This window comes from Sarcophilus harrisii, chromosome 2 (genome assembly GCF_902635505.1).
Source record: "Sarcophilus harrisii chromosome 2, mSarHar1.11, whole genome shotgun sequence".
NCBI classification, from domain to species: Eukaryota; Metazoa; Chordata; class Mammalia; order Dasyuromorphia; family Dasyuridae; genus Sarcophilus; species Sarcophilus harrisii.
In genome coordinates this window covers 148,551,649-148,566,468 of record NC_045427.1, presented here as the reverse complement: position 1 = coordinate 148,566,468, position 14,820 = coordinate 148,551,649, and the positions used below count along the sequence as shown (strand labels likewise).

The following is a 14,820-nucleotide window of genomic DNA, read 5'->3' as shown; positions in this document are numbered from 1 at the left end:
CCTGCTTGGGTTTGGGTTTCGGTCTAGGATGAGTGAGACATTGGGTTGGGGCGGAGTGGGGTGGGGGTGAGGGTGAGAGAGGAGGAATAACTTGCTCGGGGGTGGGGGGTGGAGAAGAGGAGGGTGTAGAGGTGGGTGGGAGGAGGGAGGTAGAGTTACACACCAGAAGGGAAGCCTAGCCCGAACTGCAGCCGGAGAGAAATGACGGGAACCAATGAGATGCCAATGAACGCGTCTCCGGCGTGACCGCCGAGATTGACGTGGAGGACACGTCAAATTGATCCGAATACACTGAAGCCTCCTGGTCAGACGAATTTATCCCAATCGGATGAAGATCACCTTGGGGTTTAAGGGCTGCCGGAGTTGGAAAGTGTCCTGGGAGAGGGCCACCGAGAGGCTTCAGGGAGGCAGCGCCGCCGCTCTCCGGCTCCCGCTGCGGCTCCCGCTCCCCAGCAGGAGCGTCTCCAGTTCGAAGAGGGGCCGTGGCTCGCCGCTCTCGTTCTCCCTCCCTCTATGTATCTCCGCCCGAAGCAGAGCACACCCGGACTGCGCCCGGCCCAACCCCAGCAGTCGCTCGGGCGCCAGGCAGCCGGCCCTGCGCGCTGCTATGGGTAAGGGAAGCAGCGGACGCCTGCGAGCAAACTTGAGTTGGGGCTCTTCTCTTTCCCATTATTCTCGTTCTTTCTCTCTGCTCTCCCGCCCCCTGGGTTCGGGGGCCTGCCTTCTCTGGCAGACTGCGAAGCCGCGTCTGCCGGCTCACCCCCAGCGGAGGGGCAGAGCAAGACGCACGAGAGAGAGAGAGAGAGAGAGAGAGAGAGAGAGAGAGAGAGAGAGAGAGAGAGAGAGAGTTTTTGGGGGTAATTAAAGAGAAATTTTCTGTCCAAACTGACAAGAGTCCGAGCTGAGTGAGCCTCGATTCCCCGTGCTTTTCTCTTCCTTTCTCTCATCCCCGCCCCATCCTCTTATCCAACACTAGGGCACCCACTTTGGGGACGCGGTGTTAGGTCACCCTGCTTTGGCTACTCAGATCTAATAGAAAGAGTGACTGAGCTGTCAGTTTAAGAACATCAACTTCGTCTCTTTTCTTCGGAAGTTTATTATTTGGGATCTCTTGATTTGCAGGATCAACAATGGTCCAGTAGGGAGCAGGAAGAGAACTTTCTTTTCTTTTCCAAAGCAGTTTGAGTCTTTGTGGGATAGGCAGTATTTTCTTTATAATTCTCAATGCTGAGTAATCTTCGCGTGTTTTCTTCTCGATTTCCCTCTCTGTCCCTATTCGTTCCCCACCCCATCCCTTTATAGAGCAGACTTACGGAGAAGTGAACCAACTGGGCGGTGTTTTCGTCAATGGGAGACCTCTGCCCAATGCGATCCGACTTCGGATTGTGGAACTGGCCCAGCTCGGCATCCGACCGTGCGATATCAGCAGACAGCTCCGAGTGTCTCACGGCTGTGTGAGTAAAATCCTGGCGAGGTACAACGAGACTGGCTCTATTCTCCCGGGAGCGATCGGAGGGAGCAAGCCCCGAGTCACCACTCCGAACGTGGTGAAGCACATCAGGGACTACAAACAAGGGGATCCAGGCATCTTCGCCTGGGAAATTAGGGACAGACTCCTGGCCGATGGAGTCTGCGACAAATACAACGTGCCTTCGGTCAGTTCCATCAGCAGGATCTTGAGGAATAAAATTGGGAATCTGTCCCAGCCCAATCCTTATGAAGCCACCAAGCAACCTCCCCCACAACCGGCACTGCCTTACAATCACATTTACCAGTACCCTTACCCCAATCCCATGTCACCCACTGGGACCAAGATGGGGAACCATCCCGGAGTTCCTGTGTCTGCGGGACACGTCAGTATCCCCAGATCCTGGCCCTCCGCTCACTCTGTCAGCAACATCTTGGGCATTCGAACTTTTATGGAGCAAACAGGTTAGTAAACTGAGTCCAATACATGCCTTTACGTGTTCACCAGAACCCGAAGCGCTCTATCTCTGTCTCTCTCTTCTCTTCCCCCCGCCTCTCTCTTTCTCGGAGTAGTGGGGTTCACGTGTGTGCTTCTGAAAGCAGTGTCAAGGACTAAGTGCTGGGGGTGAGATTTGGTCTCTTTCTTCCATCGCCTCCGACCCCTTCAGCCAAGAAGGCTAGCAGCATGAAATCTGGGGAGGACCGGGGAAATTTCGGGTCCCAACCATCTGTAGGAACTCTTGGACATCTTGAACTTTTTATGAAAAATGTGGAAAATATTTTCTTGGGGATGATAGATTGTCGACCACAAATTTGGAGTCTTGAAATTTCACTTTTTCAGTCTTGCAAAAAGAATGTGAGCGCAGCGAATTCATATCGCAATCTCTTTCTGGCAGATCTAAACAAAACAAATTATCGCCATTAATTTACTTGACCCTTTCCTAGAGGGTTCAGTTTCTTCTACACCACTACCACCCTCTTTCCATAGGTCACTTACCCGCCATAATTTTAAAAAAATAGCTTGTCTTCAAATTTATTATTATCTCTATTATTTTAAAAATAGGTTTGTTCTCGGGCCTGTGGAATTTGGGGATTGGAAGCTATATCAGTGGTTTCTGCAAAGAGGCTTGGGAATGATTTACATTTAAGGACTTTGAGGGTTTCTCTTTTGGGTTAACTTCACATTCAAGTTGTTGGTCATTCATTTTCTTTGGGCTCACCGACTTTGGGGAGGGTCGACTTCATTGCCTTGTTTAGGGAGCATAAAAACTTTGACCATGTAAAGTTTGTCGTTGAAATTATTTCCTTTTTTGTCCTGTGCATATGACCTCTGCTTTTCTGTGGCTTGCCATAAGTGGGTAGGCATTAAGTCCCTTCAGTGAGACTTGAGGGAGTCAGAGCTTTTTGTGATAAAAAAAAAAAAAAATAAGGGGGATGTAAAAGAAGTCCAGTGATGGGAAGTAGGGGTTCAGAACTCTAGAAGCCTGCATAGGATTTTACTTTTGGATTTTTTTTTGGAATTGATTTTAAAAACCCAAATATTGCTCAGAGACTTTTGACTAATACCAACTCCATCTGTCTAGTTCTTCACTAGAAACCTCAGATATGGATGGTAAAACTTTTATGATAAAAGAATATAAAATCAGAATGCCTCTAGAGAATAATCATTGTGTATTATGTAAACACAAATATCAACACAAATTATCTTCCTATTTACTTCCTCTCCCAGAATGTCCTCCAAAAGTATTCCCCCAAGTGGAACTATAGCCCAGATCCTGGTTTGCTTGGATTTTTAAAATAATATAAAAGGGAAGAAATTATTGAGAATGCCCTAACCAGTGTCCACTTACCTCTCAGTCTCTCTCAAAAAGAAAAAAAGAAGTTTTCTTGCAAGGTTATTATGTAGGGTGGTAAGGCCCATTCTCAGACAACAAATTTCGCCCAGCAACAATTCTCCAAATTTGTACCCGAAGGCCTCTGTTTTGCAGAGAAAGCAGTAAAGATCTGAAATTAGATTGCAACCAAAGAGAGCTTTTGGGCAAGATCCTGCAGACAGTGAGTGAAAGCGAAACAAACTTAGGTGGATCGACTTCTTAGCTACTTTTGATTTCTTTAAGAGTGTCGAGTGTCCCGAGGCTCTCCCAAAGTTTATTCGGCTACAGTCACGAGTGGGGTGAATGTAGATTACTGTAAATGACTCCCTTCTTTAAGGCCTAGGTGATAGGGCAAAGGGGCTTTCCACGAGCTCAGCTGCCTCCTCACAATCTCTCTTTCCAATCTAGGGGCCTTGTCGGGGACCGAGGGCTCTGCCTACTCCCCCAAAATGGAAGACTGGGCCGGTGTGAATAGGACGGGGTTCCCGGCCACACAGGCAGTGAACGGAATTGATAAAGCGGTTATGGAAGCTGACATCAAATACCCACAGGTAACTAGGACCAGCGAAATTTGGAGAACGCTGTAGCAAGAGTTAAGAGCAACCCATATCGATTTTCCAATAGTCCCAGCAAAAAAAAAAAGGGGGGGGGGACAGTAAGTAGACATTTAAAAAAAATTAACGATTCAAAACATTTAAAACATCTCTGCTTACACGCACTTCGTTAGCATTTAAAAGTTGGTTTTTGCAGAGAGTTATTTATGTTTTAACTCGATACTTTTGAATTTAAGGATTATATGTCAGGGCGCAAATCTGGTGATTGTTCAGCCGCCCTCATCCTGTGAACTCTATGGTGCGGCTGTTTGGATTCTCCCGCTTTCTTGTTTGTCCTCGCGGTCCCTTTCCTCCTGGTCCTACTCTGGGTCAATTAAAATGCCATTGCTTTCAGTCAAGCTAATCAATGCAATTAGAATAAGGGACACGCTTCAGGATTAATAACTGATGTCCTGCCTTTTCTCCTCTCCCACTCCATCCCCAGCAATAAAGAGAATATAGGGGCGAGGATCTACGATAGAGTTTTCAGAAACACCTGACTAGTGGTCTAGGGAAAGCTGGGTGCAATGGTGGTGGACTGGGTGGTAATGTTGTCTCTCCATTTCTCGTCCCTATATTTCTAGCCCACTCCGAGTCTTTCTACAGTGGGCAGCTTCCTTCCAGCCTGTGCCTATCCCTCCTCCAACCAGCACGGAGTTTACGGCGGGCCCGGAGGCGGCTATCTCACTCCGGGCCATCCCTGGCCAGCGCAGGGCAGTCCCTTGGCCCACCACGGACCTGGTGTCACCGTGCACGGGGGAGATCTCGCCACAGCCATGGCGTTCAAACACCCCAGCAGAGAAGGTAAGACAGATGAGAGTTGCTGTTTGAGAAAGGGATCCATCCGACTGTCCAGAGAAAGTCTCTAAATAGAAGGAGGAAGGTGGGAATTTAAGTTCAGGACCACATCGCTGCTGAAGTAGGGTGAAGTAGAATCGGGGGTAGGGATGGTGGCTATATAGGTGTGAAACTAAAGAGATATGGAATTTTTTTTTTCCATAAGATTTCAATTTTTGTTTTTTTTAAAATTCGGACATATATGCACATAAGGCAATCATTCCATTTAGTATGTATGTAGGCAGATATTACTTTGTTATGGCACACTTTTAGAAACAATTATGCTTTTATTTCGTTTGAATTGTTTCAAAAGGCTTTTAATTTTTTTTTTTAAACAAATGCAGATCACTTTATTCTTACAACTGCTGCTTAGGTTGTAAATAGGCACATAGTTTTGTATTCAGATTTCTGATTCAATTATTATGGGAGAGCATAGATTAGATGACCCCTAAAATGATTCTTATCTCTAAATCTAAGATCCCATGGTTCCCTTAAATTCCCTGGATGGAAATGCTGTCTGACTTTGTAGATTAGGATTTGCAGATCACCTGTAATTTACAGTCTTAGAGAACTATTTATTATATGCACTAAAAGGTGACTTGTCTAATTTCACACAGTTTTGGGAAAGGTAGGCCTTGAATTGAAATCTTGCTGACCCCAAGGTCTGCCCTCTATTCCCCTGCATTGCCTTATTTTGTACTGAGGCCAAGAGAGGTTGTGATAACAAGGTAAATAGCAGATTAAAAAAAAAAAAAAAAAACTGGATCTGTGATATAGGAACTCTATGAATGCAATAGAAAAAAAGCTCTCTAATTTTTAGTGTTAAAAAAAAGTTTCCCCAGGTCACTGAGAGTTTAAGGGACTTGCCTAGTTTCAGAGTGAGTATATCTTCTTAGATATTTGAACCATTTTGATTCCAGACTCTTTCTCTTTTGAATCTTGATTCTATTCATGACTTTGGCCTGTTATTTGTCCTTTCTGGGCCTGCTCTCTATCTGGAAAATGAGGGAGTTATTGAGACATGTCTAAAGCTCTTCCAGCTCTAAATCCCATAGCCTAGGCTGAAAAAACCTTTCTCCTGCAAAGAGCACATGTTAGCCAGCTTTATTGAGTTTAGTGAAGAAGAAATACTGAAGAGACCACTTTTTAATGATCTCTCACCCTCTATCTAGTCTAGGACCTTCTGTTATTAGACCAATAACCAAATCATTTTTCCTGAGCTGGGTAATCTGTCCTGTGGCAAGTCCTATTGTCCAATCCATTCTTGAAATATAATCCTATGAGATTAGAGAGAACTCTCTTCTTGATTTAAACAAACCCCAGGAAATCTGGCCCTTTTCCCTTTCCCTCTACCCCCCACCGCAACCTACTTCCCAGATTCACAGGGGCTGTCTAGCACATATAACTTTTCTGATTCCAAGTCAGTTATCTACAGGTTCTTGCTTTCCAAAATTGGAGGAAACTGATCATTTTCAGAATAATTTGAACTCTACCTATGTTATGCCTAAGGTATTATATCAGCATAATGGAAAGTTCAAAGGACTAAGTCAGGAGACAGTTAGATTTGGGGTCCATCATTAGCAATTTGTGATCCTGGACAAGTCACATCTAAGAAAATATCCTCAGTTTTTATGGTTTCATTTGCTTTGAGTAGATAGTGTGAGAAAGGGCATTGATTGGTTTTGTGATTGTGAAGGGACTGATTTTTATTTGCTCCTCAGCCTCATTTTCTTCACTTGTAAAATAGAAATTATGATGGTCCTACTACTACTGCACAGTATTGTGCAGGCTTTGTAAATCACAAAGCAATTAAATAAATTTGAAATATTCATATCTGTCACAAATGAACTATAACTAAAACAGTTAAAAGACAATGGAGAAACAAGTCACCACACTGTTTGTGGGCTGACACTAAGAGAGTTTCCCAGGAAGGGAATTGGTTTCAATATGGTAACTGGAGTTACAATATAGGTCAGATGGACTCATCCTTAGTAAGGCACATGTCTACCATATTTTAAGGAAGACTGTTGCAAGCTGCGAATTAGTTCACATTTCAAGAAAGATATAGAAATCAGATGAAAAACAAGTATTTGAAGCAGGTACTCCTTCCTAACTCCAAATACTAAGCTATCTGGAGATAACAGACATAGTAGTTTGAAGAGCCATCACTTGGAAGCTAGTGAATTTTTAGGTAAGATCTAATTAAAGCAATTTTAAAATAAGACAGCGTCTTCTCTGTTTAATTCCCCTTTCAATGTTCTGGTGTCAACCTTTTTTTTTTTTTTCCTGGGAAAAATAAGAGATCTGGAGAATAAATAGCTCACAGTTTGACTTACTCAGGCCTTCAAGCTGTGCTCTAATTTTTTTTCAGAATATGTTGTGTTAAGTGGAAAGGAATTGTCATCTATGTGATTCAAAGAAGTAGCAAATGACTCTAGTTTATAGCATATAAAATTTAACTTAACAGATGCAGAAAAAAAATCCAGGGTGAATATTTCCATCAATGAGGATTTTTTCCCCCCATGTATATGATTCTACACTGTATCTTTAAAGAAAGGTGATAGGAGTAGTAATCTCTTAAAATATTTTACTCTATGACATAAATTTTTTTATAGTAAACAAATCAAGAAATGTTAATAAAGTCATAAAGGCAGTTATATTTCAATTCTAGGATCCCAATTTCTTCTCTTTCAGACCTTACAAGATAATTTCATCAATTGATTTGGATTCCCAAATTTATCAGCTTATGGCCTACCACTTGGTAATTAGCCTCTATGGAATTTTCTCAGCCAGTTGGTCCTCTAACAACAGAAATATAGTCCTTCAAAAGGCCCTTAGACAAACTTTCTAATTATGACTTTCTTCTTCCCTCTTTCTGACAATTAGTTTTAAATGTTGTGTGGTAATTAGAGAAATATAGAAGTATATGAATAACTTTTGAATGTTTTACTTAATTGCCTTTACATTTCCAACTAGTGCCCTTTTCTTCATTATAGGAGCATATGTGTACACATTTTCAAATATTACTCCCACAGTAATTAGACTAAGAGCTAAATTAATGATTTCTTGGTCTATATATTTTTAAAAAATCAAGTCTTTGGTTCAGAACTATGGGACATTAAGCATCCCAATTAAAATGATTTGTACTAAAATATTCAGAAAATAATTTCTGCTGGTAAGTTTCTTGAATCAGATTATGCCAAGTTAGAATATAAATATAACCACAGTAATGTAAATACATTTCATTTGAAGGGGAGGGGTTATTAAATGGGATACTTTAATTGGTCTTCCTATGCAGTTACAGAGATATTAATTGTCCTTACATTAAGCATCCCATTTTGAATTCTAAATGTAGAAGTAGGTGTTTTTTAAATACTTTTGTTAGCATTTATGACTTTTGAGGCATCATTGTTTAGGAAATTGATAATTTAAAGAGAAGGCATTATTTCCTGAGACTATAAATTCTCATTGAATCTTCAACTTGCATACATTTCTGGGAATACCATTTAGAACTAAAGATGACTAATTTTCTTATTTAGGAAATGAAAATAGTATACCATTGGAAAAAACAAGGAAATTTGGAAATCTAGTGTCAGACTTTTGAACTGGTAAAGACATCAAGTCACATAGTAGTGTAAAGAGAGTTGGCCTGAGATTCAGGCTCTGGTTTGTGATTTTTTTTTTTTTTAAAAGAAAGTTATTTAACTTCTCTGGTCCTCAGTTTTCACATGTGTAAACTGAGAGTTTGGGACTCCATATCCTCTGGTGTCCATCTCTAGATGTAAGTTGGGGATAAAGAATTACATGGTTCTATGAACATATAGACTTATTTCTTGCCTCTGCAGTTTACTGAATATCTGACCTTAGGCAAGATAATTAATCTGTTTATACTTCAAATAATTATTCTCTTATACCATACAAATACGTTGTTCTTTGTAGGTGGAGGAATTTGCTACATTGGGAGTTTCCTATGTTAGATGAAATTGCGGATCAGAAATTACATATTTCATTATGGTATCACACAATCTGATTCAGTGGATATAGAATAAAACTGGAAAAAGTTCCTTTTCTTCAGTACAAATTTGTTGAATTTTCAATTAGTCTCACTTCCTTTTAATAATTTCCAAAATGCATGACTTGGTCTCCTATACTCTGTTGGTTAGCATCTACTTGATTTCAGCCTATCATTACTTTGGTTGTAAGTAGTCTGAAAATTTTCATGATTTGAGAGGACAAATTAAAGGGTCCTATCTTTTTGCTTCATCCACTAGATTCTGGTGGCAGAAGTCAGGCATTTATAGATTTTACCACCCACCACTCTTCTCTCAGTGTCCCGGGCAGTATCGCCTTGTTTATACAACACTGGTGATCATTTCAGTGTGGTCAGAACACCAGGACAGTTCCCCCAGGACATTTGGTATTGAAGTAGCAGTTTGGGAAAACATAGAAACTTTACTGTAAAATCGGCCCTGTCTTCGCAATCAATCACTGAGCTACAAGCCTCTATCCCCACCCCCCTCCCCCCCAAACCAAGATTTAGGAGACTCTGAAAATCCAATTAGATTAAACAAAAGGACAAGTTTCAAAGTGACTTTGACTAGAAGCAGGAAGGCATAGGGGCTAGAGAGTTGGTGTTAAAGTCAAGGAGACAATTTCTGATACTGAACAACTGGGCAACTCTCTTAAAGATCAGAAATTAAAGTGGGGAACTTCCACAACAGGGGAGTTAATTCCTTATATGGGTGGAATGATATGTCCAGGGGAAAAAAAGGGAAAATATTCTTCCAGAATATTTGAAAATTCTGGAAGAATCCTTGAATTTTTACTCTGCCTCATAGATGCTGTCTGTTCTTGGATCAGTTGTCAAGGGATACTAAAGGGAGACCTTAAAAGGAAAAAAAAAATACCCATTCTATCTTTTTTTTTTTTTTCCAAGAGCAATTAACAAATGTCCCTTCCATATCAAACAGCTGAACTTCAGAAGAAAAAACTCAGTGACAATAGTCACTGGCCCTTGCTAAACACCAGTATCTTTCTTAGGAAGCTGAGATCATCAACAAACTCAATAATGGAGAGTCATTGATTAAATTTCCATTACTTATTAAACTCCAGATACTGTTCTAGGTATTGGGCATCCAAAAACAAAAGAGAAACTGAATTTCTGCTTTTCTAACTGAAGGAAAAAATAAAAAACAGCTCTTCCTGAGGTGATCCCTTTGCTTCCTATTTCTCTCAGCCCCCAAATACAGACAGAATGAATATATTAAGATCAGCAGAGATCAGCACAGTGAGTTTGATCTGGAGAACTGACTTGGTTCTTTTATCGAAACTTATGAAAGAATGGGAAGGGAAGGGAAGTAGAAATCCTAATAAAAGGGGTTAGTGTGGGGGAGAGGATGGTGTTGCCAGTAACTAGAAATTTAGTGGAAAACACCAAAATATGTTGGGGAGGCCTTATTTGTAAAATTTCATTTATTTATTTTTTTCATCTCTAAACTCAAAAGGATGTTGACTGAAACAGCCTCAAATGTTTTCTAAACAGTATATTCCTTTTGATGTGTGCAAATTGGAAAGGAATTAAAAACAACTCAGACCTGGGCACATAATACAGTGTTTTGGACAGAGAGGGGGAGGAATCAAGTCTCCTTGTCTTTTAAATATCGTGGCCAGAGAAGGCCCTGGGTTTTCAAAACAATACTTTTTAATTTTTTTTTTTTTTTTTAAATTGGATCAATCCTCCATGGAGGACTTGAGGGTGTGTTTATGTGTGTACTGAGAAGGCAAGGGCCAGGGCCAGGGGAACGCCTGGCGCTTCCCACCCATGCTTGGAGGGTGCACACAGGTGCGGGCTCCATCCCCCGGGCAGCTGGAGAAGCATTTGTCTAAACAGGAGCCTTCCGGGGTTAGAGGAAGGTGAGGGATTTTAGACGATTGGAAATTCAGACGTCACTAACATTAAGGTGGCTTCTGCTTGTTCTGTAAGCGACAAATGTCTGGGAAGGAAAATAAAATTAGACTTCTTTGGGAATGGATCTGTTGTGGCTTAGCATTTCTGGGAGAAGGGGAGAAATTTCTCTCTTGTTCTGTGTGTGTGTGTGTGTGTGAGTGTGTTGGGGGAAGCGATTGTGCAATTCTAGCGTCACTTTCTGGCTTTCAGTAGCATAAATTGGTTCTCTTCCCAAAACCCTAAATAATAGAGTGAAACATTAAATAACATATGACCTGGTAAATACGGTGTCACTTAATATAGCGGCAAACATTCCTCAGTACTTGTTTATGACCGTCAATTAGGAGCCAGGTTATGCCCAGCAGTCAAAGACTAGGCGGGCTATATAAAGTCCAGCCCTCTTCCTCCTCCCTCCTTAAAGTGCAAATTACCCGCCTATTTCGGAGGAATTCAGACCGCACTGACTTTTACTTAGTGTATAATCTTTGGTAAGCCCTCCCTCCCTCCGTTCTTCCAGTCGGTGGTTCCCTGGTTCCCTATTGCTATGCACAGAACCACGGGTGTCTAACTAGGACCGGCAGCTTTTCTGGGGGTATCTGGTCTCTCGGGTCTCCTGTCGCGTGCTGTGTGAAATGCTTGCGTGTGTGCCGGGTAGTCGAACCTATAGGAGGAGACCGGCAGTTTGGGAAGCAGAAAAGACGTAGGAGAAACTGGAACGGTCCATAGCTCTTTTACAATGCCCCAGGCTGGGGAAATCCAATTGCCGAGAATATAATAGAATTCTCTAATCTCCCTCTACAATTCAGCGCTGCGGTCTGCAGCGCCGCCCGCCGCTTATGTGCGTCTCTTGCCCCTTCCTGAGCTGCTAGTGTCTATAGCTTCCCAATTCCTGAGTCTGCTTGTTCTCCCATTCTGCCCATCCCAGACGCGTTCAGAATTTCCATCTGACTCTGTTTTCCTCCTGGGGAGTTGCCTTATCTTTTACTCCTTGGTAGAAATGTGTGCTCTTTGTTTCTTCTTCAAAACATACTCTCCAGGAGCGTCGAGTTTTCTTTCCTGAACTGCCCCTCTATTAGATGCAGAGGAGCAGTTGCTCTTTAGCTCTAAACCGGGTCACAAGTGTATGTATGTATGTATGGGGGTGATAGAACAGGAATATGGACCGCGCATCCGTATTGGAAGACACCTATTATATACACTCCCCCTTTTTTTTTCTTTTTTCTTCTCAGTGGCAGATCGAAAGCCTTCCAGTCCAGTCGGCAAACCCCAAGACACCCTTAATAGCCTACATGGACTGTCTATCCCGGCTTCGTCTTCTTAGGGAGGAGCAGCCGCTTCCCGAAGCCTGAGAGAACTGAGAAGCGATGGAACCTGTGAGAGGGGAGGGAAGCATGGCTATGGAGATCAGGTGGGAAGAGGCACCTGCAAAAACTGAAAACGCTTTTTAAGCGTTCTAGGAGAATACTTCGATGCAGCGGGCAACTTTGGGGAGGGAGGAGGATTGGAGTGGAAACGAACTGAGATCCGTTCCCTGCCCTGAGAGATCCTAGGTTTTCCCGCAAAAGTCAACGCCAAACTGCCTGGGAAAGAGCTAAGAAAACACCAACTTGCTGTCCACCGAAAAGATTTGCTTTCCGACGCATCCCTGACTATCCCCGCTCCTCTTCCCCCTCCCTCCCAAGTCAAGGAAAGGAAAGGGTGAATTTATCACTTTTTCTTTTATTTCTTATCCGTTTTCACTTTCTCGTAGTTTACTGGATTATTTAACTTTGCCAGATTTTTTTTTTTTTTTCTGGATTCTACGTATTTCTCTTCCTCATTGTCCTGTCGACATTTTCTTTTTATCCCTCTTCCCCCCTCCCCCCAGGTCTCTTTCGTATTTTGTTTCTCCTCTTTCTTTTTTCTCCTTTTCCCCTCTTTTGCTGGTCTTTCCCCTCCTTAATTTTCTCCATCTCCATGTTTTCTCTAGACCTTATTTTTGCTTAGAGCCGAAAAAATAACCTTAGAGTTCACCTAATGATTAGATTCCAAATCCATTCTTCTCATTTTATGGATGAAGGTACCAAGGCCTAGATTCTATTCTCTTCCATCTCCCCTTTCCTCTTGCATTTCTTACTCTTAGCTTTCTCTACATACGTGGGTAACTGCCTAAGTCCGTGGACCTTCTTTATCACCAAGCACAAGCCTTAGAAATGATCATTCAACCTATCTGTTGGATTCCTAATCTCCCACCTTCCTTTGGACTTCCCAGACACCAGCCTCCGCTCAAACTGCTTTCTCAGTCTCACTGTTGGCCAAAGAATCAGTTCCCCAGGTCTCCATTCTTCCCTGCCCTGGAAGACCATGTTGCTGCAAAGCCTGCATTGCCAGAAGTCCTCAAAAAGAACTATGATGATTGCCTCACTGCCTAAGAAAATGGACAAAAAAGTCACAGCATTTTATTTTATATTTTTATAACATGAATAAAAAATCCAATGAAACTGCTGCTTTTTCAACCCTGGGTATATTTTCTAGGAATCCATGTAATACTTGCCTTCCTAGAGTTTCCTATTTCTGCTCCTTATTCAGTAATTTCACCTGAAAGGAGGCTGAAAGGGAACCCAAAGAAAAGACAAGACATCTTTTCTACCAGAACATTTTGTAGCTATAATAGCTTGAGAACATTCTCCTCTCTTGGAAATTCTGTCTTCTTGATCCACTGAATCTGACTAATACTAAAACATATCATTATTTTGGGTATTCTGGGATTCCATCATCTGTTAATTTCAACCACTAAGTGCTGCCAACACTATGGATTATGAAAGTGTATAAGAACTTATGTTTTATGACTAAACTGGTGGGCAATAAAACTTGAGAAGGATTTCTCTAAAGCCCTAACAGTTAATATAAATTTCAAGTTCAGAAGCTCTTGACCTTTGATATGAAACCGCTGTTTAATAGTTACAAAAACCATCAGGGTGAAATTTTCTGATATTACTTGTTAAGTATGACTACACTTCAAATAAAGAAAATTATCTTCTAGGATTTCCAAACAAGCAGAAAAAAATAATCTTTTGTTTTGTTTTGTTTTAATGCAATTTTCCATCTTTCCCCCAGCACAGAGTAATTGACAGGATTTTCGACTTCAAGGATCTCAAAGTAATTTAAATTGTCTTCTACTCTGAATTTTATAGAGTATAAATTAATTAGGCATCTCATTTGTTTTTTAGCATTTCCTTGAAGTTTAGCAAGGAATAGGAATAGGAAGTGAAATTGGGATCAATTTAATTTTTCACCTGGAAAAGTTCAGGTTAAAAAAAATAATTTGTGGGAGCTGAAAACAAATGACTAAAATGAGTTTTGAGGATAATTTTTGGTATCTGTAAACTCCCCCCCCCCACACCTTTATCCCTAATTTACCAGAAATTTTAGCCTACACAAAAAAAGGTTAGTTCTCACCAGAATTGTCACTCTACAAATGGGAGAAAATCACATAATGACTTGTGGAATAAAACATATTCCCAGACCACAGATTGCAGGTCAGTCATGAGATCAATTAATTCGTTGGAAAAATGCCACTGTCATATTTAATAAAATGGTTTTTTTTTAATGCAAAAAACATTTGGGCAAGGAGTTAGGAGATTTTCTAGTCATTGCTCTGTTCCTAGCTAACAATGAGAATTTAAGCAAGTTACATATTTGAGGCCTGGATTTCTTGACCTGTAAAAAGGTGGGTTTGGATTCTATTTTTAACATGGCAAGATTCTAGGGATTTTATAATGTATACACATAGGTTGTCTCATACTAAAATTAATTCTTAGAGGGCTAAAGGGTAAAAAAGGAAGAACAGTAGATCTCATGTTTTCTGAAATAGTAACCATTCTAGGTAAAATCTAAATAAAATTATTCCACGTTACAAAACTTATCATGTCCACTAATAAATGAGTTGTACTTTGTATATGTTTGGCTTTCTGTAATCAACAATTTAAAAACTCATGGGTTTATGATATATATATATATATATATATATATATATATTTCTTTTAAAAGGAAATACATGACTTTGCTTTCTTAAATATATAGCCACACATCGTATGCTGACAGAATTAAGTGATATCCATGG

General features: G+C 41.1%; 1 protein-coding gene across 1 annotated transcript; it reads left to right on the top strand.

Moving 5' to 3' along the window:
- Nucleotides 1-297: 297 nt before the first annotated feature.
- Nucleotides 298-13,491, top strand: PAX1 (paired box 1). Its single transcript, XM_031951033.1, has 5 exons — nucleotides 298-611; nucleotides 1,303-1,932; nucleotides 3,750-3,892; nucleotides 4,519-4,738; nucleotides 11,948-13,491. The coding sequence occupies exons 1-5, from the start codon at nucleotides 329-331 to the stop codon at nucleotides 12,037-12,039; spliced, it is 1,368 nt and encodes a 455-aa protein (XP_031806893.1). The 5' UTR covers nucleotides 298-328; the 3' UTR covers nucleotides 12,040-13,491.
- Nucleotides 13,492-14,820: the final 1,329 nt, after the last annotated feature.

Bases quoted from the DNA above. Each gene is read 5' to 3' on its own strand.
- PAX1 (XM_031951033.1), top strand. From the start codon at position 329: ATGAAGATCACCTTGGGGTTTAAGGGCTGCCGGAGTTGGAAAGTGTCC. The intron at 1,933-3,749 runs GTTAGTAAACTG...TTTCCAATCTAG, and splicing joins AACTTTTATGGAGCAAACAG to GGGCCTTGTCGGGGACCGAG. The intron at 3,893-4,518 runs GTAACTAGGACC...CTATATTTCTAG, and splicing joins CTGACATCAAATACCCACAG to CCCACTCCGAGTCTTTCTAC.